General features: G+C 48.8%; 1 protein-coding gene across 1 annotated transcript in view; it reads right to left on the bottom strand.

Moving 5' to 3' along the window:
- LOC144595645 (scavenger receptor cysteine-rich domain-containing protein DMBT1-like) overlaps positions 1-22,743 on the bottom strand; it is a 100,920-nt gene that overhangs the window by 17,729 nt on the left and 60,448 nt on the right. Inside the window, exons 11-14 of the mRNA XM_078403221.1 lie at positions 21,247-21,400; positions 19,026-19,045; positions 17,694-17,912; positions 16,352-16,371 (exon numbers count right to left, since the gene is read on the bottom strand). Of these exons, the coding sequence (XP_078259347.1) occupies positions 16,352-16,371; positions 17,694-17,912; positions 19,026-19,045; positions 21,247-21,400 (413 nt within the window). The remainder of the gene's footprint in view (positions 1-16,351; positions 16,372-17,693; positions 17,913-19,025; positions 19,046-21,246; positions 21,401-22,743) is intronic.

Here is a 22,743-nt window from a genome sequence, read left to right on the forward strand (position 1 = left end):
GCCATGGGCTGGCAGGACACTGGTCGAGGGCAGGCTCTGTCCCATTACACATCACCCCATCCAGCCAGATGTTCCCAGTGGCTTCTCCGTAGGAGGCAGCTGTTGTTACTGACTGGGCCGCCCCACAGTTCAACACCCTGCAGACCACGTTCCCCGCATTGATATCCCAGCTCCTGCCGCAGACGGTGCCCCAGGTGGAGTTACGATAGACCTCCACTCTCCCGGAGCACATGTTGTTCCCATTCACCAGACGGACGGGCACCGGACCTGCAACAGAGGGGGGGATGAGGCTAAAATTAGACATAACTTCTCAAATGGTGTCGAGAATTATGAAAAGTGACAGATAAGACTGTGTAACATGACTGGTGCTGGCTGTGAGAAGTGAGAGGGGCAGATAATGGTCGTGGAAACTTCATACACGTCTACCTGGTAATGCCTCAGCCTCCGGTGATCTGGAGAAAACACTCTGAATATCCCCACAATATCCTCATCTATATACTAAAACTCTCGTTTGTTATCTTGTTTGTGACTGAACTTCAGCCTAAACAGTACACGATAGTGCCACAATTTTAGGCCCACCTTACTCACCATTGTCACTTTAGTGATAATGCAAGTAGTTTTATTGAAATCGGTCTTATATTTTTAAAGTTATTCACATTTTTAAGTTTAAAAGGAGGGGAGGTGAGGAGGGAGGATGGGGGAGTGGGGGAGAAGGGAGAGTGGATGGTGAGGGGTTGAGGAGAGAGGGGAGGGGGGGAGGGCAGGGTGCTGCATCAATGCAGGAGAGGTTTGGGCCCAACGGGTCTACTTGGCCTAGTAGCTAATATTCTCTCATCAAGTCAACATCTTCAAACTCTTGTTAACCCGCCCTACGACTCCGTATCTAACCTATAATGGGACAAACTGAAGACAGTATTCCAAACGTCATCTCACCGAAGTTTTATACAACTGCCCATGACGTACCGTTAATTATTCGCATTGCCCGACACGTGAAGGCAAGCACATCGTATGGTTAAAAACATCATATCGACTTCTGTGTTACATTCAAGGAGGTATAGACTTTCCACCAGGATCTCACTGCCCATCAATGTCCCCAATTATCATCACATTCATTGTGTGCTTGCCTCTTGCATTAGAAATGTTGGAACATCTCACCTCACCCTTGTCTGATTAAACTCTATCTGCGTGTTCCCTGCGCTAATTTAGACATTAATGCACCTTTCCGAACCTCCCTCACAGTCCACAACTACACTCATTTCCCCGATGTCTTGAAACAGTTTGTAGGAAAGCATTCAGAAAACAATGAAACATCTCATGTTTAAACCCCCAAAACCGGCACAAAGCCCACTCTGCTGAGAGAGTACCAGCCCCACCCACACTCACCTGAGCAGGAGACTCCAGCGTACTCTCCGTGTGGGCAGTTATTCACCCGCCATGGGCTAGCAGGACACTGGTCGAGGGCAGGCTCTGTCCCATTACACATCACCCCATCCAGCCAGATGTTCCCAGTGGCCTCTCCGTAGGAGGCAGCTGTTGTTACTGACCGGGCGTCCCCACAGTTCAACACCCAGCAGACCACGTTCCCCGCATTGATATCCCAGCTCCTGCCGCAGACGGTGCCCCAGGTGGAGTTACGATAGACCTCCACTCTCCCGGAGCACATGTTATTCCCATTCACCAGACGGACGGGCACCGGACCTGCAACAGAGGGGGGATGAGGTTGAAATTTGAAATAACTTCTCACATGGTGCTGAGAATTTAGAAAGTAACAGATTAAACTGTGTAATATGATAGTGCTGGCAGTGAGGAAGAGTGGAATAGATTGAGCAGGACAGTAATGGTCGAGGACATGTTATACACTTCTATCCGGTAACCACTATGTCTACGGCGATCTGGAGAAAACACTCTGAGTTTACCCACAATACCCAGTAGCTAATATTCTATCATTAGGTCAACATCTTGAAACTCTTGTTAACTCTCTCCAGCAACTCCGCATTTGTCCAGTAATGGGACAAACTGCAGACTATACTCCTAAAGTCACCTCACCAAAGTTTTATACAACTGCCAATGACGTCCCGTCATTTATACTCATTGCCCGACCCATGAAGGCAAGCACATCGTATGCTTTCCATAACATCCTATCTACTTCAGCGAGGTACAGACTTTCCACCAAGATTCTGGCAGGGACCCGTTTATTCATACTCTTTGCTTCCTGTCTGCCAACCAATTCTCTCTACATGTCACTACCCCACCCCCAATACCATGTGCTCTAATTTTGCTCACCAATTTTAGACAACAAGGTTTTGGGGGTAGCGTATTGACATGCATAGAGATTAGGTTGGCAGACAAGAAGCAAAGAGTAAGGATAAATACGACTCCGTATCTATCCTGTGATGGGAGAAACTGGAGACAATACTCCAAATGTCATCTCACCAGAGTTTTATACAACTGCAAATGACGCCCCATCATTTATACTCATTGCCCCGACCCATAAAGGCAAGCCCAACACCGGCACAAAGCCCATTCATTGTGTACTTCACACTTGCATTAGAAATGCTGCAACATCTCACCTCACTCTTGCCTGAATTAAACTCTATCTGCCTTTTCCCATGTTGCCCTAATTTAAACTTTGCTCCATTGCTTCCTATCACCACCTTCCTCACTGTCTACAACTACACTAATTTCCCCGATGTCCTAAACCATTTTAGCAAACACTCAAGAACAAATGGAACGTTAGTTTCAGGTTTAAACCCCCAACACCGGCACAAAGCCCACTCTGCTGAGAGAGTACCAGCCCCACCCACACTCACCTGAGCAGGAGACTCCAGCGTACTCTCCGTGTGTGCAGTTATTCACCCCCCATGGGCTGGCAGCACACTGGTCGAGGGCAGGCTCTGTCCCGTCACAAGTCACCGCATCCAGCCAGATGTTCCCAGTGGCCTCTCCGTAGGAGGCATCTGTTGTTACTGACCGGGCCGCCCCACAGTTCAACACCCTGCAGACCACTTTCCCCGCATTGATATCCCAGCTCCTGCCGCAGACGGTGCCCCAGGTGGAGTTACGATAGACCTCCACTCTCCAACTACAACATGAGGGGAGGTAGGATAAGGGGGGTTGAGGGGGATGGTGATGGGGTGCAGGGAAAGTGGTGGAGGGGGGAGGGGGAGAGAGGGGGAGGGAGGAGGGGGAGGGGAGAGGGGGAATGTGGCGGGTGGGGGGGGAGTGGACATGGGAGGAGAGGGTGCTGCACCAATGCAGGAGAGTTTTGGGCCCAACGTGTCCACTTGGTCTAGTAACTTCTCAAATGGTGTCGAGAATTATGGAAGGGAAAGAATAGACTGTGTAATATGACAGTGCTGGCAGTGAGGAAGAGTGGAATAGATTGAGCGGAACAGTAATGGTCGTGGACATTTTATGCATTTCTATCCGGTAACCCCTCAGTCTCCGGCGATCTGGAGAAAACACCCCGAGTTTACCCACAATATCCCAGTAGCTAATATTCCCTCATTAAGTCAACATCTTGAAACTCTTGTTAACTCTCTCCAGCCACTCCGCATTTGTCCAGTAATGGTACAAACTGCAAACAATACTCCTAAGGTCACCTCACCAAAGTTTTATACAACTGCCAATGATGTCCCATCATTTATACTCATTGCCCGACCCATGAAGGATAGCACATCGTACGCTGTCCATAACATCCTATCTACTTCTGTGTCACTTTCAGTGAGGTACAGACTTTCCACCAAGATCTCACTGCACATCTATGCCCCCGATTGTCATCACATTAATTGTGTACTTCCCTCTTGCATTAGAAATGCTGCAACATCTCACCTCACTCTTGCCTGAATTAAACTCTATCTGCCTTTTCCCATTTTGCCCTAATTGAAACTTATCTATGATCCATTTCTTCCTATCACCAGCTTCCTCACTGCCCACATCTACACTCATTTCCCCGATGACCTAAACCATTTTAGCAAAACACTCAAGAACAAATGGAAAGTTAGTTTCAGGTTTAAACCCCCAACACCGGCACAAAGCCCACTCTGCTGAGAGAGTACCAGCCCCACCCACACTCACCTGAGCAGGAGACTCCAGCGTACTCTCCGTGTGTGCAGTTATTCGCCCGCCATGGGCTGGCAGGACACTGGTCGAGGGCAGGCTCTGTCCCATTACACATCACCCCATCCAGCCAGATGTTCCCAGTGGCTTCTCCGTAGGAGGCAGCTGTTGTTACTGACTGGGCCGCCCCACAGTTCAACACCCTGCAGACCACGTTCCCCGCATTGATATCCCAGCTCCTGCCGCAGACGGTGCCCCAGGTGGAGTTACGATAGACCTCCACTCTCCCGGAGCACATGTTGTTCCCATTCACCAGACGGACGGGCACCGGACCTGCAACAGAGGGGGGGATGAGGCTAAAATTAGACATAACTTCTCAAATGGTGTCGAGAATTATGAAAAGTGACAGATAAGACTGTGTAACATGACTGGTGCTGGCAGTGAGAAGTGAGAGGGGCAGATAATGGTCGAGGAAACTTCATACACGTCTACCTGGTAATGCCTCAGCCTCCGGTGATCTGGAGAAAACACTCTGAATATCCCCACAATATCCTCATCTATATACTAAAACTCTCGTTTGTTATCTTGTTTGTGACTGAAATTCAGCCTAAACAGTACACGATAGTGCCACAATTTTAGGCCCACCTTACTCACCATTGTCACTTTAGTGATAATGCAAGTAGTTTTATTGAAATCGGTCTTATATTTTTAAAGTTATTCACATTTTTAAGTTTAAAAGGAGGGGAGGTGAGGAGGGAGGATGGGGGAGTGGGGGAGAAGGGAGAGTGCATGGGGAGGGGTTGAGGAGAGAGGGGAGGGGGGGAGGGCAGGGTGCTGCACCAATGCAGGAGAGGTTTGGGCCCAACGGGTCTACTTGGTCTAGTAGCTAATATTCTCTCATCAAGTCAACATCTTCAAACTCTTGTTAACCCGCCCTACGACTCCGTATCTAACCTATAATGGGACAAACTGAAGACAGTATTCCAAACGTCATCTCACCGAAGTTTTATGCAACTGCCCATGACGTACCGTTAATTATTCGCATTGCCCGACACGTGAAGGCAAGCACATCGTATGGTTAAAAACATCATATCGACTTCTGTGTTACATTCAAGGAGGTATAGACTTTCCACCAGGATCTCACTGCCCATCAATGTCCCCAATTATCATCACATTCATTGTGTACTTGCCTCTTGCATTAGAAATGTTGGAACATCTCACCTCACCCTTGTCTGATTAAACTCTATCTGCGTGTTCCCTGCGCTAATTTAGACATTAATGCACCTTTCCGAACCTCCCTCACAGTCCACAACTACACTCACTTCCCCGATGTCTTGAAACAGTTTGTAGGAAAGTATTCAGAAAACAATGAAACATCTCATGTTTAAACCCCCAACAGCGGCACAAAGCCCACTCTGCTGAGAGAGTACAAGCCCCACCCACACTCACCTGAGCAGGAGACTCCAGCGTACTCTCCGTGTGTGCAGTTATTCACCCCCCATGGGCTGGCAGGACACTGGTCGAGGGCAGGCTCTGTCCCATTACACATCACCCCATCCAGCCAGATGTTCCCAGTGGCCTCTCCGTAGGAGGCAACTGTTGTTACTGACCGGGCCGCCCCACAGTTCAACACCCTGCAGACCACGTTCCCCGCATTGATATCCCAGCTCCTGCCGCAGACGGTGCCCCAGGTGGAGTTACGATAGACCTCCACTCTCCCGGAGCACATGTTGTTCCCATTCACCAGACGGACGGGCACCGGACCTGCAACACAGGGGGGGATGTGGTTGAAATGAGTCATTTATATACTAAAACCCTCGTTTGTTTGTTTGTTTGTTCCGAACTACAGGCAAAATGGCACACGATAGCTCGACCATGTTAGGCCCACCTAACTCACCGTTGTCCCTTTGGTGCTCATGGAGGAAGTTTCATTGAAATCGGTGATATATTTGTAAAATTATTCACATTTTAAAGTTTAAATCTATCTCATAGGGGAGGGAGGTGGGAGGGAGGGAGGGAGGGAGGGAGGGAGGGGGGGAAGGGAGGGAGAGGGGAGGAGGGAGAATAAGGTGGGTTGAGGGGGATGGAGATGGGGTGCTGGGGAAATGGTGGAGGGGGGGAGGGGGTGGGGAGGTGGGAAGGTGGCAGGGAGGGGGGAGAGGAAGGGGGAGGAGAGGGTGTTGCACCAATGCAGGAGAGCTTTGGGCCCAACTTGGTCTACTAACTTCTCAAATGGTGTTGAGAATCATAGATGGTAAAGAATAGACTGTAATATGACAGTGCTGATAGTGAGGTGGAGTGGAATAGATTGAGCGGGACAGTATTGGTCGAGGACATTTAATAGACTTCTATCTGGTAACCCCTCAGTCTCCGGCGATCTGGAGAAAACACTCTGAGTTTACCCACAATATCCCAGTAGCTAATATTTTCTAATCAAGTTAACATCTTGAAACTCTTGTTAACTCTCTCCAGCCACTCCGCATTGGTCCAGTAATGGGACAAACTGCAGACAATACTCCTAAGATCACCTCACCAAAGTTTGAAACAACTGCCAATGACGTCCCGTCATTTATACTCATTGCCCCGACCCATGAAGGCAAGCCCATCGTACGCTTTCCATAACATCCTATCTACTTCTGTGTCACTTTCAGTGAGGTACAGACTTTCCACCAAGATCTCACTGCACATCTATGCCCCCGATTCTCATCACATTAATTGTGTACTTCCCTCTTGCATTAGAAATGCTGCAACATCTCACCTCACTCTTGCCTGAATTAAACTCTATCTGCCTTTTCCCATTTTGACCTAATTTAAACTTATCTACGATCCATTTCTTCCTATCACCACCTTCCTCACTGTCCACAACTACACTCATTTCCCCATTGTGCTAAACCATTTTAGCAAAACACTCAAGAGCCAATGGAACGTTAGTTTCAGGTTTAAACCCCCAACACTGGCACAAAGCCCACTCTGCTGAGAGAGTACCAGCCCCACCCACACTCACCTGAGCAGGAGACTCCAGCGTACTCTCCGTGTGTGCAGTTATTCACCCGCCATGGGCTGGCAGGACACTGGTCGAGGGCAGGCTCTGTCCCATTACACATCACCCCATCCAGCCAGATGTTCCCAGTGTTCTCTCCGTAGGAGGCAGCTGTTGTTACTGACCGGGCCGCCCCACAGTTCAACACCCTGCAGACCACGTTTCCCGCATTGATATCCCAGCTCCTGCCGCAGACGGTGCCCCAGGTGGTGTTACGATAGACCTCCACTCTCCCGGAGCACATATTGTTCCCATTCACCAGACGGACGGGCACCGGACCTGCAACAGAGGGGAGATGAGGTTGAAATTAGAAATAACTTCTCACATGGTGCCGAGAATTATGGAAGGGAAAGAATAGACTGTGTAATATGACAGTGCTGGCAGTGAGGAAGTGGAATAGATTGAGCGGGATAGTAATGGTCGAGGTCATTTTATACACTTCTATCAGGTAACCCCTCAGACTCCGGCAATCTGGAGAAAACACTCTGAGTTTACCCACAATATCCCAGTAGCTAATATTCTCTCATTAAGTCAACATCTTGAAACTCTTGTTAACTCTCTCCAGGAAATCTGCATTTGTCCAGTAATGGGACAAACTGCAGACAATACTCCTACTGTCAACTCACCAAAGTTTTATACAACTGCCAATGACGTCCCGTCATTTATACTCATTGCCCCGACCCATGAAGGCAAGCCCATCGTACACTCTCCATAACATCCTATCTACTTCTGTGTTACATTCAAGCAGGTATAGACTTTGCACCAAGATCTCACTGCACATCTATGCCCCCGATTGTCATCACAATAATTGTGTACTTCCCTCTTGCATTAGAAATGCTGCAACATCTCACCTCACTCTTGCCTGAATTAAACTCTATCTGCCTATTCCCATCTTGCCCTAATTGAAACTTATCTATGATCCATTTCTTCCTATCACCACCTTCCTCACTGGCCACATCTACACTCATTTCCCCGTGGTGCTAAACCATTTTAGCAAAACACTCAAGAACCAATGGAACGTTAGTTTCTGGTTTAAACCCCCAACACCAGCACAAAGCCCACTCTGCTGAGAGAGTACCAGCCCCACCCACACTCACCTGAGCAGGAGACTCCAGCGTACTCTCCGTGTGTGCAGTTATTCACCCCCCATGGGCTGGCAGGACACTGGTCGAGGGCAGGCTCTGTCCCATTACACATCACCCCATCCAGCCAGATGTTCCCAGTGGCCTCTCCGTAGGAGGCAGCTGTTGTTACTGACCGGGCCGCCCCACAGTTCAACACCCTGCAGACCACGTTCCCCGCATTGATATCCCAGCTCCTGCCGCAGACGGTGCCCCAGGTGGAGTTACGATAGACCTCCACTCTCCCGGAGCACATGTTGTTCCCATTCACCAGACGGACGGGCATCGGACCTGCAACACAGGGGGGGATGTGGTTGAAATGAGTCATTTATATACTAAAACCCTCGTTTGTTTGTTTGTTTGTTCCTGAACTACAGGCAAAATGGCACACGATAGCTCGACCATGTTAGGCCCACCTAACTCACCATTGTCCCTTTGGTGCTCATGGAGGAAGTTTCATTGAAATCGGTGATATATTTGTAAAATTATTCACATTTTAAAGTTTAAATCTATCTCATAGGGGAGGGAGGTGGGAGGGAGGGAGGGAGGGGGGGAGGGAGGGAGAGGGGAGGAGGGAGAATAAGTTGGGTTGAGGGGGATGGAGATGGGGTGCTGGGGAAATGGTGGAGGGGGGGAGGGGGAGGGGGTGGGGAGGTGGGAAGGTGGCAGGGAGGGGGGAGAGGAAGGGGGAGGAGAGGGTGTTGCACCAATGCAGGAGAGCTTTGGGCCCAACTTGATCTAATAACTTCTCAAATGGTGTTGAGAATCATAGATGGTAAAGAATAGACTGTAATATGACAGTGCTGATAGTGAGGTGGAGTGGAATAGATTGAGCGGGACAGTATTGGTCGAGGACATTTAATAGACTTCTATCTGGTAACCCCTCAGTCTCCGGCGATCTGGAGAAAACACTCTGAGTTTACCCACAATATCCCAGTAGCTAATATTCTCTAATCAAGTTAACATCTTGAAACTCTTGTTAACTCTCTCCAGCCACTCCGCATTGGTCCAGTAATGGGACAAACTGCAGACAATACTCCTAAGATTACCTCACCAAAGTTTTATACAACTGCCAATGACGTCCCGTCATTTATACTCATTGCCCCGACCCATGAAGGCAAGCCCATCGTACGCTTTCCATAACATCCTATCTACTTCTGTGTCACTTTCAGTGAGGTACAGACTTTCCACCAAGATCTCACTGCACATCTATGCCCCCGATTGTCATCACAATAATTGTGTACTTCCCTCTTGCATTAGAAATGCTGCAACATCTCACCTCACTCTTGCCTGAATTAAACTCTATCTGCCTATTCCCATCTTGCCCTAATTGAAACTTATCTATGATCCATTTCTTCCTATCACCACCTTCCTCACTGGCCACATCTACACTCATTTCCCCGTGGTGCTAAACCATTTTAGCAAAACACTCAAGAACCAATGGAACGTTAGTTTCTGGTTTAAACCCCCAACACCAGCACAAAGCCCACTCTGCTGAGAGAGTACCAGCCCCACCCACACTCACCTGAGCAGGAGACTCCAGCGTACTCTCCGTGTGTGCAGTTATTCACCCCCCATGGGCTGGCAGGACACTGGTCGAGGGCAGGCTCTGTCCCATTACACATCACCCCATCCAGCCAGATGTTCCCAGTGGCCTCTCCGTAGGAGGCAGCTGCTGTTACTGACCGGGCCGCCCCACAGTTCAACACCCTGCAGACCACGTTCCCCGCATTGTTATCCCAGCTCCTGCCGCAGACGGTGCCCCAGGTGGAGTTACGATAGACCTCCACTCTCCCGGAGCACATGTTGTTCCCATTCACCAGACGGACGGGCACCGGACCTGCAACAGAGGGGGTGATGGGGTTGAAATGAGTAATTTATATACTAAAACCCTCGTTTGTTTGTTTGTTTGTTCCTGAACTACAGGCAAAATGGCACACGATAGCTCGACCATTTTAGGCCCACCTTACTCACCATTGTCCCTTTGGTGCTCATGGAAGAAGTTTCATTGAAATCGGTGATATATTTGTAAAATTATTCACATTTTAAAGTTTAAATCTATCTCATAGGGGAGGGAGGTGGGAGGGAAGGAGGGAGGGAGGGAGGGAGGGGGGAAGGGAGGGAGGGAGGAAGGAGGGAGAATAAGGCGTGTTGAGGGGGATGGAGATGGGGTGCCGGGGAAGTGGTGGAGGGGGAGGGGGGAGAGTGGGAGGGGGGTGGGGAGGTGGGAAGGCGGCAGGGAGGGGGCGAGAGATAGGGGGTGGAGTGGGTGTTGCACCAATGCAGGAGAGCTTTGGGCCCAACGGGTCCACTTGGTCTACTAACTTCTCAAATGGTGTTGAGAATTATGGAAGGGAAAGAATGGACTGTAATATGACAGTGCTGATAGTGAGGTGGAGTGGAATAGATTGAGCGGGACAGTATTGGTCGAGGACATTTAATAGACTTCTATCTGGTAACCCCTCAGTCTCCGGCGATCTGGAGAAAACACTCTGAGTTTACCCACAATATCCCAGTAGCTAATATTCTCTAATCAAGTTAACATCTTGAAACTCTTGTTAACTCTCTCCAGCCACTCCGCATTTGTCCAGTAATGGGACAAACTGCAGACAATACTCCTAAGATCACCTCACCAAAGTTTTATACAACTGCCAATGACGTCCCGTCATTTATACTCATTGCCCCGACCCATGAAGGCAAGCCCATCGTACGCTTTCCATAACATCCTATCTACTTCTGTGTCACTTTCAGTGAGGTACAGACTTTCCACCAAGATCTCACTGCACATCTATGCCCCCGATTGTCATCACATTAATTGTGTACTTCCCTCTTGCATTAGAAATGCTGCAACATCTCACCTCACTCTTGCCTGAATTAAACTCTATCTGCTTTTCCCATTTTGCCCTAATTTAAACTTATCTATGATCCATTTCTTCCTATCACCACCTTCCTCACTGTCCACAACTACACTCATTTCCCCATTGTGCTAAACCATTTTAGCAAAACACTCAAGAGCCAATGGCGGGAGGGGTGGAAGAGGTGGGAAGGCAGCAGGGAGGGGGGAGGGGAAGTGGGAGGAGAGGGTGCAGGAGAGTTTTGGGCACAAACGGGTCCACTTGGCCTACTAACTTCTCAAATGGTGTCGAGAATTATGGAAGGGAAAGAATAGGCTGTGTAATATGACAGTGCTGGCAGTGAGGAAGAGTGGAATAGATTGAGCGGGATAGTATTGGTCGAGGACATTTTATACACTTCTATCAGGTAACCCCTCAGTCTCCGGCAATCTGGAGAAAACACTCTTGAGTTTATCCACAATATCCCAGTAGCTAATATTCTCTCATTAAGTCAACATCTTGAAACTCTTGTTGACTCTCTCCAGCAAATCTGCATTTGTCCAGTAATGGGACAAACTGCAGACAATACTCCTACTGTCAACTCACCAAAGTTTTCTACAACTGCCAATGACGTCCCGTCATTTATACTCATTGCCCCGACCCATGAAGGCAAGCCCATCGTACACTCTCCATAACATCCTATCTACTTCTGTGTTACATTCAAGGAGGTATAGACTTTGCACCAAGATCTCACTGCACATCTATGCCCCCGATTGTCATCCCATTCATTGTGTACTTCCCTCTTGCATTAGAAATGCTGCAACATCTCACCTCACTCTTGCCTGAATTAAACTCTATCTGCCTATTCCCATCTTGCCCTAATTTAAACTTATCTATGATCCATTAATTCCTATCACCACCGTCCTCACTGTCCACATCTACACTCATTTCCCCGATGTCCTAAATCATTTTAGCAAAACACTCAAGAACAAATGGAACGTTAGTTTCAGGTTTAATCCCCCAACACCGGCACAAAGCCCACTCTGCTGAGAGAGTACAAGCCCCACCCACACTCACCTGAGCAGGAGACTCCAGCGTACTCTCCGTGTGTGCAGTTATTCACCCGCCATGGGCTGGCAGGACACTGGTCGAGGGCAGGCTCTGTCCCATTACACATCACCCCATCCAGCCAGATGTTCCCAGTGGCCTCTCCGTAGGAGGCAGCTGTTGTTACTGACCGGGCCGCCCCACAGTTCAACACCCTGCAGACCACGTTCCCAGCATTGATATCCCAGCTCCTGCCGCAGACGGTGCCCCAGGTGGAGTTGTGATAGACCTCCACTCTCCCGGAGCACATGTTGTTCCCATTCACCAGACGGATGGGCACCGGACCTGCAACACAGGGGGGATGAGGTCAAAATTAGACATCTACATACGAAAACTCTCGTTTGTTTGTTTGTTTGTTCCTGAACTGCAGGCAAAATGGCACACAATAGCTCGACCATTTTGGGCCCACCTAACTCACCGTTGTCCCTTTGGTGCTCATGGAGGAAGTTTCATTGAAATTCGTGTGATATTCGTAAAATTATTCACATTTTAAAGTTTAAATCTATCTCCTTAGGAGGGAGGGGGGGTGGGAGGGAGAGGGGAGGAGTAAGGATTAGGGGGGTTGAGGGGGATGGAGATGGGGTGCAGGGGACGTGGTGGAGGGGGATGGGGAGAGGGGGAGCGGGAGGGGTGGAAGAGGTGGGAAGGCAGCAGGGAGGGTGGAGGGGAAGTGGGAGGAGAGGGTGCAGGAGAGTTTTGGGCCCAACGGGTCCACTTGGCCTACTAACTCCTCAAATGGTGTCGAGAATTATGGAAGGGAAAGAATAGGCTGTGTAATATGACAGTGCTGATAGTGAGGAAGAGTGGAATAGATTGAGCGGGATAGTAATGGTCGAGGACATGTTATACACTTCTATCCGGTAACCCCTCAGTCTCCGACGACCTGGAGAAAGCACTCTGAGTTTACCAACAATATGCCAGTAGCTAATATTCTCTAATTAAGTCAACATCTTGAAACTCTTGTTAACTCTCTCCAGCAACTCCACATTTGTCCAGTAATGGGACAAACTGGAGACAATACTCCTAAGGTCACCTCGCCAAAGTTTTATACAACTGCCAATGACATCCCTTCATGTATACTCGTTGCCCCGACCCATGAAGGCAAGCACATCGTACGCTTTCCATAACATCCTATCTACTTCTGTGTTACATTCAAGGAGGTACAGACTTTCCACCAAGATCTCACTGCACATCTATGCCCCCAATTGTCATCCCATTCATTGTGTACTTCCCTCTTGCATTAGAAATGCTGCAACATCTCACCTCACTCTTGCCTGAATTAAACTCTATCTGCCTTTTCCCATTTTGCCCTAATTTAAACTTATCTATGATCCATTTTTTCCTATCACCACTTTCTTCACTGTCCACATCTACACTCATTTCCCTGTGGTGCTAAACCATTTTAGCAAAACACTCAAGAACCAATGGAACGTTAGTTTCTGGTTTAAACCCCCAACACCAGCACAAAGCCCACTCTGCTGAGAGAGTACAAGCCCCACCCACACTCACCTGAGCAGGAGACTCCAGCGTACTCTCCGTGTGTGCAGTTATTCACCCGCCATGGGCTGGCAGGACACTGGTCGAGGGCAGGCTCTGTCCCATTACACATCACCCCATCCAGCCAGATGTTCCCAGTGTTCTCTCCGTAGGAGGCAGCTGTTGTTACTGACCGGGCCGCCCCACAGTTCAACACCCTGCAGACCACGTTCCCCGCATTGATATCCCAGCTCCTGCCGCAGACGGTGCCCCAGGTGGAGTTGTGATAGACCTCCACTCTCCCGGAGCACATGTTGTTCCCATTCACCAGACGGACGGGCACCGGACCTGCAACAGAGGGGGTGATGGGGTTGAAATGAGTAATTTATATACTAAAACCCTCGTTTGTTTGTTTGTTTGTTCCTGAACTACAGGCAAAATGGCACACGATAGCTCGACCATTTTAGGCCCACCTTACTCACCATTGTCCCTTTGGTGCTCATGGAAGAAGTTTCATTGAAATCGGTGATATATTTGTAAAATTATTCACATTTTAAAGTTTAAATCTATCTCATAGGGGAGGGAGGTGGGAGGGAAGGAGGGAGGGAGGGAGGGAGGGGGGAAGGGAGGGAGGGAGGGAGGAGGGAGAATAAGGCGTGTTGAGGGGGATGGAGATGGGGTGCCGGGGAAGTGGTGGAGGGGGAGGGGGGAGAGTGGGAGGGGGGCGGGGAGGTGGGAAGGCGGCAGGGAGGGGGCGAGAGATAGGGGGTGGAGTGGGTGTTGCACCAATGCAGGAGAGCTTTGGGCCCAACGGGTCCACTTGGTCTACTAACTTCTCAAATGGTGTTGAGAATTATGGAAGGGAAAGAATGGACTGTAATATGACAGTGCTGATAGTGAGGTGGAGTGGAATAGATTGAGCGGGACAGTATTGGTCGAGGACATTTAATAGACTTCTATCTGGTAACCCCTCAGTCTCCGGCGATCTGGAGAAAACACTCTGAGTTTACCCACAATATCCCAGTAGCTAATATTCTCTAATCAAGTTAACATCTTGAAACTCTTGTTAACTCTCTCCAGCCACTCCGCATTTGTCCAGTAATGGGACAAACTGCAGACAATACTCCTAAGATCACCTCACCAAAGTTTTATACAACTGCCAATGACGTCCCGTCATTTATACTCATTGCCCCGACCCATGAAGGCAAGCCTATCGTACGCTTTCCATAACATCCTATCTACTTCTGTGTCACTTTCAGTGAGGTACAGACTTTCCACCAAGATCTCACTGCACATCTATGCCCCCGATTGTCATCACATTAATTGTGTACTTCCCTCTTGCATTAGAAATGCTGCAACATCTCACCTCACTCTTCCCTGAATTAAACTCTATCTGCTTTTCCCATTTTGCCCTAATTTAAACTTATCTATGATCCATTTCTTCCTATCACCACCTTCCTCACTGTCCACAACTACACTCATTTCCCCATTGTGCTAAACCATTTTAGCAAAACACTCAAGAGCCAATGGCGGGAGGGGTGGAAGAGGTGGGAAGGCAGCAGGGAGGGGGGAGGGGAAGTGGGAGGAGAGGGTGCAGGAGAGTTTTGGGCACAAACGGGTCCACTTGGCCTACTAACTTCTCAAATGGTGTCGAGAATTATGGAAGGGAAAGAATAGGCTGTGTAATATGACAGTGCTGGCAGTGAGGAAGAGTGGAATAGATTGAGCGGGATAGTATTGGTCGAGGACATTTTATACACTTCTATCAGGTAACCCCTCAGTCTCCGGCAATCTGGAGAAAACACTCTTGAGTTTATCCACAATATCCCAGTAGCTAATATTCTCTCATTAAGTCAACATCTTGAAACTCTTGTTGACTCTCTCCAGCAAATCTGCATTTGTCCAGTAATGGGACAAACTGCAGACAATACTCCTACTGTCAACTCACCAAAGTTTTCTACAACTGCCAATGACGTCCCGTCATTTATACTCATTGCCCCGACCCATGAAGGCAAGCCCATCGTACACTCTCCATAACATCCTATCTACTTCTGTGTTACATTCAAGGAGGTATAGACTTTGCACCAAGATCTCACTGCACATCTATGCCCCCGATTGTCATCCCATTCATTGTGTACTTCCCTCTTGCATTAGAAATGCTGCAACATCTCACCTCACTCTTGCCTGAATTAAACTCTATCTGCCTATTCCCATCTTGCCCTAATTTAAACTTATCTATGATCCATTAATTCCTATCACCACCGTCCTCACTGTCCACATCTACACTCATTTCCCCGATGTCCTAAATCATTTTAGCAAAACACTCAAGAACAAATGGAACGTTAGTTTCAGGTTTAATCCCCCAACACCGGCACAAAGCCCACTCTGCTGAGAGAGTACAAGCCCCACCCACACTCACCTGAGCAGGAGACTCCAGCGTACTCTCCGTGTGTGCAGTTATTCACCCGCCATGGGCTGGCAGGACACTGGTCGAGGGCAGGCTCTGTCCCATTACACATCACCCCATCCAGCCAGATGTTCCCAGTGGCCTCTCCGTAGGAGGCAGCTGTTGTTACTGACCGGGCCGCCCCACAGTTCAACACCCTGCAGACCACGTTCCCAGCATTGATATCCCAGCTCCTGCCGCAGACGGTGCCCCAGGTGGAGTTGTGATAGACCTCCACTCTCCCGGAGCACATGTTGTTCCCATTCACCAGACGGATGGGCACCGGACCTGCAACACAGGGGGGATGAGGTCAAAATTAGACATCTACATACGAAAACTCTCGTTTGTTTGTTTGTTTGTTCCTGAACTGCAGGCAAAATGGCACACAATAGCTCGACCATTTTGGGCCCACCTAACTCACCGTTGTCCCTTTGGTGCTCATGGAGGAAGTTTCATTGAAATTCGTGTGATATTCGTAAAATTATTCACATTTTAAAGTTTAAATCTATCTCCTTAGGAGGGAGGGGGGGGAGGGAGGGAGAGGGGAGGAGTAAGGATTAGGGGGGTTGAGGGGGATGGAGATGGGGTGCAGGGGAAGTGGTGGAGGGGGATGGGGGAGAGGGGGAGCGGGAGGGGTGGAAGAGGTGGGAAGGCAGCAGGGAGGGGGGAGGGGAAGTGGGAGGAGAGGGTGCAGGAGAGTTTTGGGCCCAACGGGTCCACTTGGCCTAATAACTCCTCAAATGGTGTCGAGAATTATGGAAGGGAAAGAATAGGCTGTGTAATATGACAGTGCTGATAGTGAGGAAGAGTGGAATAGATTGAGCGGGATAGTAATGGTCGAGGACATGTTATACACTTCTATCCGGTAACCCCTCAGTCTCCGGCGATCTGGAGAAAACACTCTGAGTTTACCCACAATATCCCAGTAGCTAATATTCTCTAACCAAGTTAACATCTTGAAACTCTTGTTAACTCTCTCCAGCCACTCCGCATTTGTCCAGTAATGGGACAAACTGCAGACAATACTCCTAAGATCACCTCACCAAAGTTTTATACAACTGCCAATGACGTCCCGTCATTTATACTCATTGCCCCGACCCATGAAGGCAAGCCCATCGTACGCTTTCCATAACATCCTATCTACTTCTGTGTCACTTTCAGTGAGGTACAGACTTTCCACCAAGATCTCACTGCACATCTATGCCCCCGATTGTCATCACATTAATTGTGTACTTCCCTCTTGCATTAGAAATGCTGCAACATCTCACCTCACTCTTTCTTGAATTAAACTCTATCTGCCTTTTCCCATTTTGACCTAATTTAAACTTATCTATGATCCATTTCTTCCTATCACCACCTTCCTCACTGTCCACAACTACACTCATTTCCCCATTGTGCTAAACCATTTTAGCAAAACACTCAAGAACCAATGGAACGTTAGTTTCAGGTTTAAACCCCCAACACTGGCACAAAGCCCACTCTGCTGAGAGAGTACCAGCCCCACCCACACTCACCTGAGCAGGAGACTCCAGCGTACTCTCCGTGTGTGCAGTTATTCACCCGCCATGGGCTGGCAGGACACTGGTCGAGGGCAGGCTCTGTCCCATTACACATCACCCCATCCAGCCAGATGTTCCCAGTGTTCTCTCCGTCGGAGGCAGCTGTTGTTACTGACCGGGCCGCCCCACAGTTCAACACCCTGCAGACCACGTTTCCCGCATTGATATCCCAGCTCCTGCCGCAGACGGTGCCCCAGGTGGTGTTACGATAGACCTCCACTCTCCCGGAGCACATGTTGTTCCCATTTACCAGACGGACGGGCACCGGACCTGCAACAGAGGGGAGATGAGGTTGAAATTAGAAATAACTTCTCACATGGTGCCGAGAATTATGGAAGGGAAAGAATAGACTGTGTAATATGACAGTGCTGGCAGTGAGGAAGTGGAATAGATTGAGCGGGATAGTAATGGTCGAGGTCATTTTATACACTTCTATCAGGTAACCCCTCAGACTCCGGCAATCTGGAGAAAACATTCTGAGTTTACCCACAATATCCCAGTAGCTAATATTCTCTCATTAAGTCAACATCTTGAAACTCTTGTTAACTCTCTCCAGCAAATCTGCATTTGTCCAGTAATGGGACAAACTGCAGACAATACTCCTACTGTCAACTCACCAAAGTTTTATACAACTGCCAATGACGTCCCGTCATTTATACTCATTGCCCCGACCCATGAAGGCAAGCCCATCGTACACTCTCCATAACATCCGATCTACTTCTGTGTTACATTCAAGCAGGTATACACTTTGCACCAAGATCTCACTGCACATCTATGCCCCCGATTGTCATCACATTAATTGTGTACTTCCCTCTTGCATTAGAAATGCTGCAACATCTCACCTCACTCTTGCCTGAATTAAACTCTATCTGCCTATTCCCATCTTGCCCTAATTGAAACTTATCTATGATCCATTTCTTCCTATCACCACCTTCATCACTGGCCACATCTACACTCATTTCCCCGTGGTGCTAAACCATTTTAGCAAAACACTCAAGAACCAATGGAACGTTAGTTTCTGGTTTAAACCCCCAACACCAGCACAAAGCCCACTCTGCTGAGAGAGTACCAGCCCCACCCACACTCACCTGAGCAGGAGACTCCAGCATACTCTCCGTGTGTGCAGTTATTCACCCCCCATGGGCTGGCAGGACACTGGTCGAGGGCAGGCTCTGTCCCATTACACATCACCCCATCCAGCCAGATGTTCCCAGTGGCCTCTCCGTAGGAGGCAGCTGCTGTTACTGACCGGGCCGCCCCACAGTTCAACACCCTGCAGACCACGTTCCCCGCATTGATATCCCAGCTCCTGCCGCAGACGGTGCCCCAGGTGGAGTTACGATAGACCTCCACTCTCCCGGAGCACATGTTGTTCCCATTCACCAGACGGACGGGCATCGGACCTGCAACACAGGGGGGGATGTGGTTGAAATGAGTCATTTATATACTAAAACCCTCGTTTGTTTGTTTGTTTGTTCCTGAACTACAGGCAAAATGGCACACAATAGCTCGACCATGTTAGGCCCACCTAACTCACCATTGTCCCTTTGGTGCTCATGGAGGAAGTTTCATTGAAATCGGTGATATATTTGTAAAATTATTCACATTTTAAAGTTTAAATCTATCTCATAGGGGAGGGAGGTGGGAGGGAGGGAGGGAGGGGGGGAGGGAGGGAGAGGGGAGGAGGGAGAATAAGGTGGGTTGAGGGGGATGGAGATGGGGTGCTGGGGAAATGGTGGAGGGGGGTGGGGGAGGGGGTGGGGAGGTGGGAAGGTGGCAGGGAGGGGGGAGAGGAAGGGGGAGGAGAGGGTGTTGCACCAATGCAGGAGAGCTTTGGGCCCAACTTGGTCTACTAACTTCTCAAATGGTGTTGAGAATCATAGATGGTAAAGAATAGACTGTAATATGACAGTGCTGATAGTGAGGTGGAGTGGAATAGATTGAGCGGGACAGTATTGGTCGAGGACATTTAATAGACTTCTATCTGGTAACCCCTCAGTCTCCGGCGATCTGGAGAAAACACTCTGAGTTTACCCACAATATCCCAGTAGCTAATATTCTCTAATCAAGTTAACATCTTGAAACTCTTGTTAACTCTCTCCAGCCACTCCGCATTTGTCCAGTAATGGGACAAACTGCAGACAATACTCCTAAGATCACCTCACCAAAGTTTTATACAACTGCCAATGACGTCCCGTCATTTATACTCATTGCCCCGACCCATGAAGGCAAGCCCATCGTACGCTTTCCATAACATCCTATCTACTTCTGTGTCACTTTCAGTGAGGTACAGACTTTCCACCAAGATCTCACTGCACATCTATGCCCCCGATTGTCATCACATTAATTGTGTACTTCCCTCTTGCATTAGAAATGCTGCAACATCTCACCTCACTCTTCCCTGAATTAAACTCTATCTGCTTTTCCCATTTTGCCCTAATTTAAACTTATCTATGATCCATTTCTTCCTATCACCACCTTCCTCACTGTCCACAACTACACTCATTTCCCCATTGTGCTAAACCATTTTAGCAAAACACTCAAGAGCCAATGGCGGGAGGGGTGGAAGAGGTGGGAAGGCAGCAGGGAGGGGGGAGGGGAAGTGGGAGGAGAGGGTGCAGGAGAGTTTTGGGCACAAACGGGTACACTTGGCCTACTAACTTCTCAAATGGTGTCGAGAATTATGGAAGGGAAAGAATAGGCTGTGTAATATGACAGTGCTGGCAGTGAGGAAGAGTGGAATAGATTTAGCGGGATAGTATTGGTCGAGGACATTTTATACACTTCTATCAGGTAACCCCTCAGTCTCCGGCAATCTGGAGAAAACACTCTTGAGTTTATCCACAATATCCCAGTAGCTAATATTCTCTCATTAAGTCAACATCTTGAAACTCTTGTTGACTCTCTCCAGCAAATCTGCATTTGTCCAGTAATGGGACAAACTGCAGACAATACTCCTACTGTCAACTCACCAAAGTTTTCTACAACTGCCAATGACGTCCCGTCATTTATACTCATTGCCCCGACCCATGAAGGCAAGCCCATCGTACACTCTCCATAACATCCTATCTACTTCTGTGTTACATTCAAGGAGGTACAGACTTTGCACCAAGATCTCACTGCACATCTATGCCCCCGATTGTCATCCCATTCATTGTGTACTTCCCTCTTGCATTAGAAATGCTGCAACATCTCACCTCACTCTTGCCTGAATTAAACTCTATCTGCCTATTCCCATCTTGCCCTAATTTAAACTTATCTATGATCCATTAATTCCTATCACCACCGTCCTCACTGTCCACATCTACACTCATTTCCCCGATGTCCTAAATCATTTTAGCAAAACACTCAAGAACAAATGGAACGTTAGTTTCAGGTTTAATCCCCCAACACCGGCACAAAGCCCACTCTGCTGAGAGAGTACAAGCCCCAGCCACACTCACCTGAGCAGAAGACTCCAGCGTACTCTCCGTGTGTGCAGTTATTCACCCGCCATGGGCTGGCAGGACACTGGTCGAGGGCAGGCTCTGTCCCATTACACATCACCCCATCCAGCCAGATGTTCCCAGTGGCCTCTCCGTAGGGGGCAGCTGTTGTTACTGACCGGGCCGCCCCACAGTTCAACACCCTGCAGACCACGTTCCCCGCATTGATATCCCAGCTCCTGCCGCAGACGGTGCCCCAGGTGGAGTTGTGATAGACCTCCACTCTCCCGGAGCACATGTTGTTACCATTCACCAGACGGACGGGCACCGGACCTGCAACAGAGGGGGGGATGGGGTTGAAATGAGTAATTTATATACTAAAACCCTCGTTTGTTTGTTTGTTTGTTCCTGAACTACAGGCAAAATGGCACACGATAGCTCGACCATTTTAGGCCCACCTAACTCACCATTGTCCCTTTGGTGCTCATGGAGGAAGGTTCATTGAAATCGGTGATATATTTGTAAGATTATTCACATTTTAAAGTTTAAATCTATCTCATAGGGGAGGGAAGTGGGAGGGAGGGAGGGAGGGAGGGAGGGAGGGAGGGGGGGGGAAGGGAGGGAGAAGGGGAGGAGGGAGAATAAGGCGGGTTGAGGGGGATGGAGATGGGGTGCCGGGGAAGTGGTGGAGGGGGAGGGGGGAGAGTGGAAGGGGGGTGGGGAGGTGGGAAGGCGGCAGGGAGGGGGCGAGAGGTAGGGGGTGGAGAGGGTGTTGCACCAATGCAGGAGAGCTTTGGGCCCAACGGGTCCACTTGGTCTACAAACTTCTCAAATGGTGTTGAGAATTATGGAAGGGAAAGAATAGACTGTAATATGACAGTGCTGATAGTGAGGTGGAGTGGAATAGATTGAGCGGGACAGTATTGGTCGAGGACATTTAATAGACTTCTATCTGGTAACCCCTCAGTCTCCGGCGATCTGGAGAAAACACTCTGAGTTTACCCACAATATCCCAGTATCTAATATTCTCTAATCAAGTTAACATCTTGAAACTCTTGTTAACTCTCTCCAGCCACTCCGCATTTGTCCAGTAATGGGACAAACTGCAGACAATACTCCTAAGATCACCTCACCAAAGTTTTATACAACTGCCAATGACGTCCCGTCATTTATACCCATTGCCCCGACCCATGAAGGCAAGCACATCGTACGCTTTCCATAACATCCTATCTACTTGTGTGTCACTTTCAGTGAGGTACAGACTTTCCACCAAGATCTCACTCCACATCTATGTCCCCGATTGTCATCACATTAATTGTGTACTTCCCTCTTGCATTAGAAATGCTGCAACATCTCACCTCACTCTTGCCTGAATTAAACTCTATCTGCCTTTTCCCATTTTGCCCTAATTTAAACTTATCTATGATCCATTTCTTCCTATCACCACCTTCCTCACTGTCCACAACTACACTCATTTCCCCATTGTGCTAAACCATTTTAGCAAAACACTCAAGAGCCAATGGCGGGAGGGGTGGAAGAGGTGGGAAGGTAGCAGGGAGCGGGGAGGGGAAGTGGGAGGAGAGGGTGCAGGAGAGTTTTGGGCCCAACGGGTCCACTTGGCCTACTAACTTCTCAAATGGTGTCGATAATTATGGAAGGGAAAGAATAGGCTGTGT

This window comes from Rhinoraja longicauda, chromosome 7 (assembly GCF_053455715.1).
Source record: "Rhinoraja longicauda isolate Sanriku21f chromosome 7, sRhiLon1.1, whole genome shotgun sequence".
Classification (NCBI taxonomy): Eukaryota; Metazoa; Chordata; class Chondrichthyes; order Rajiformes; family Arhynchobatidae; genus Rhinoraja; species Rhinoraja longicauda.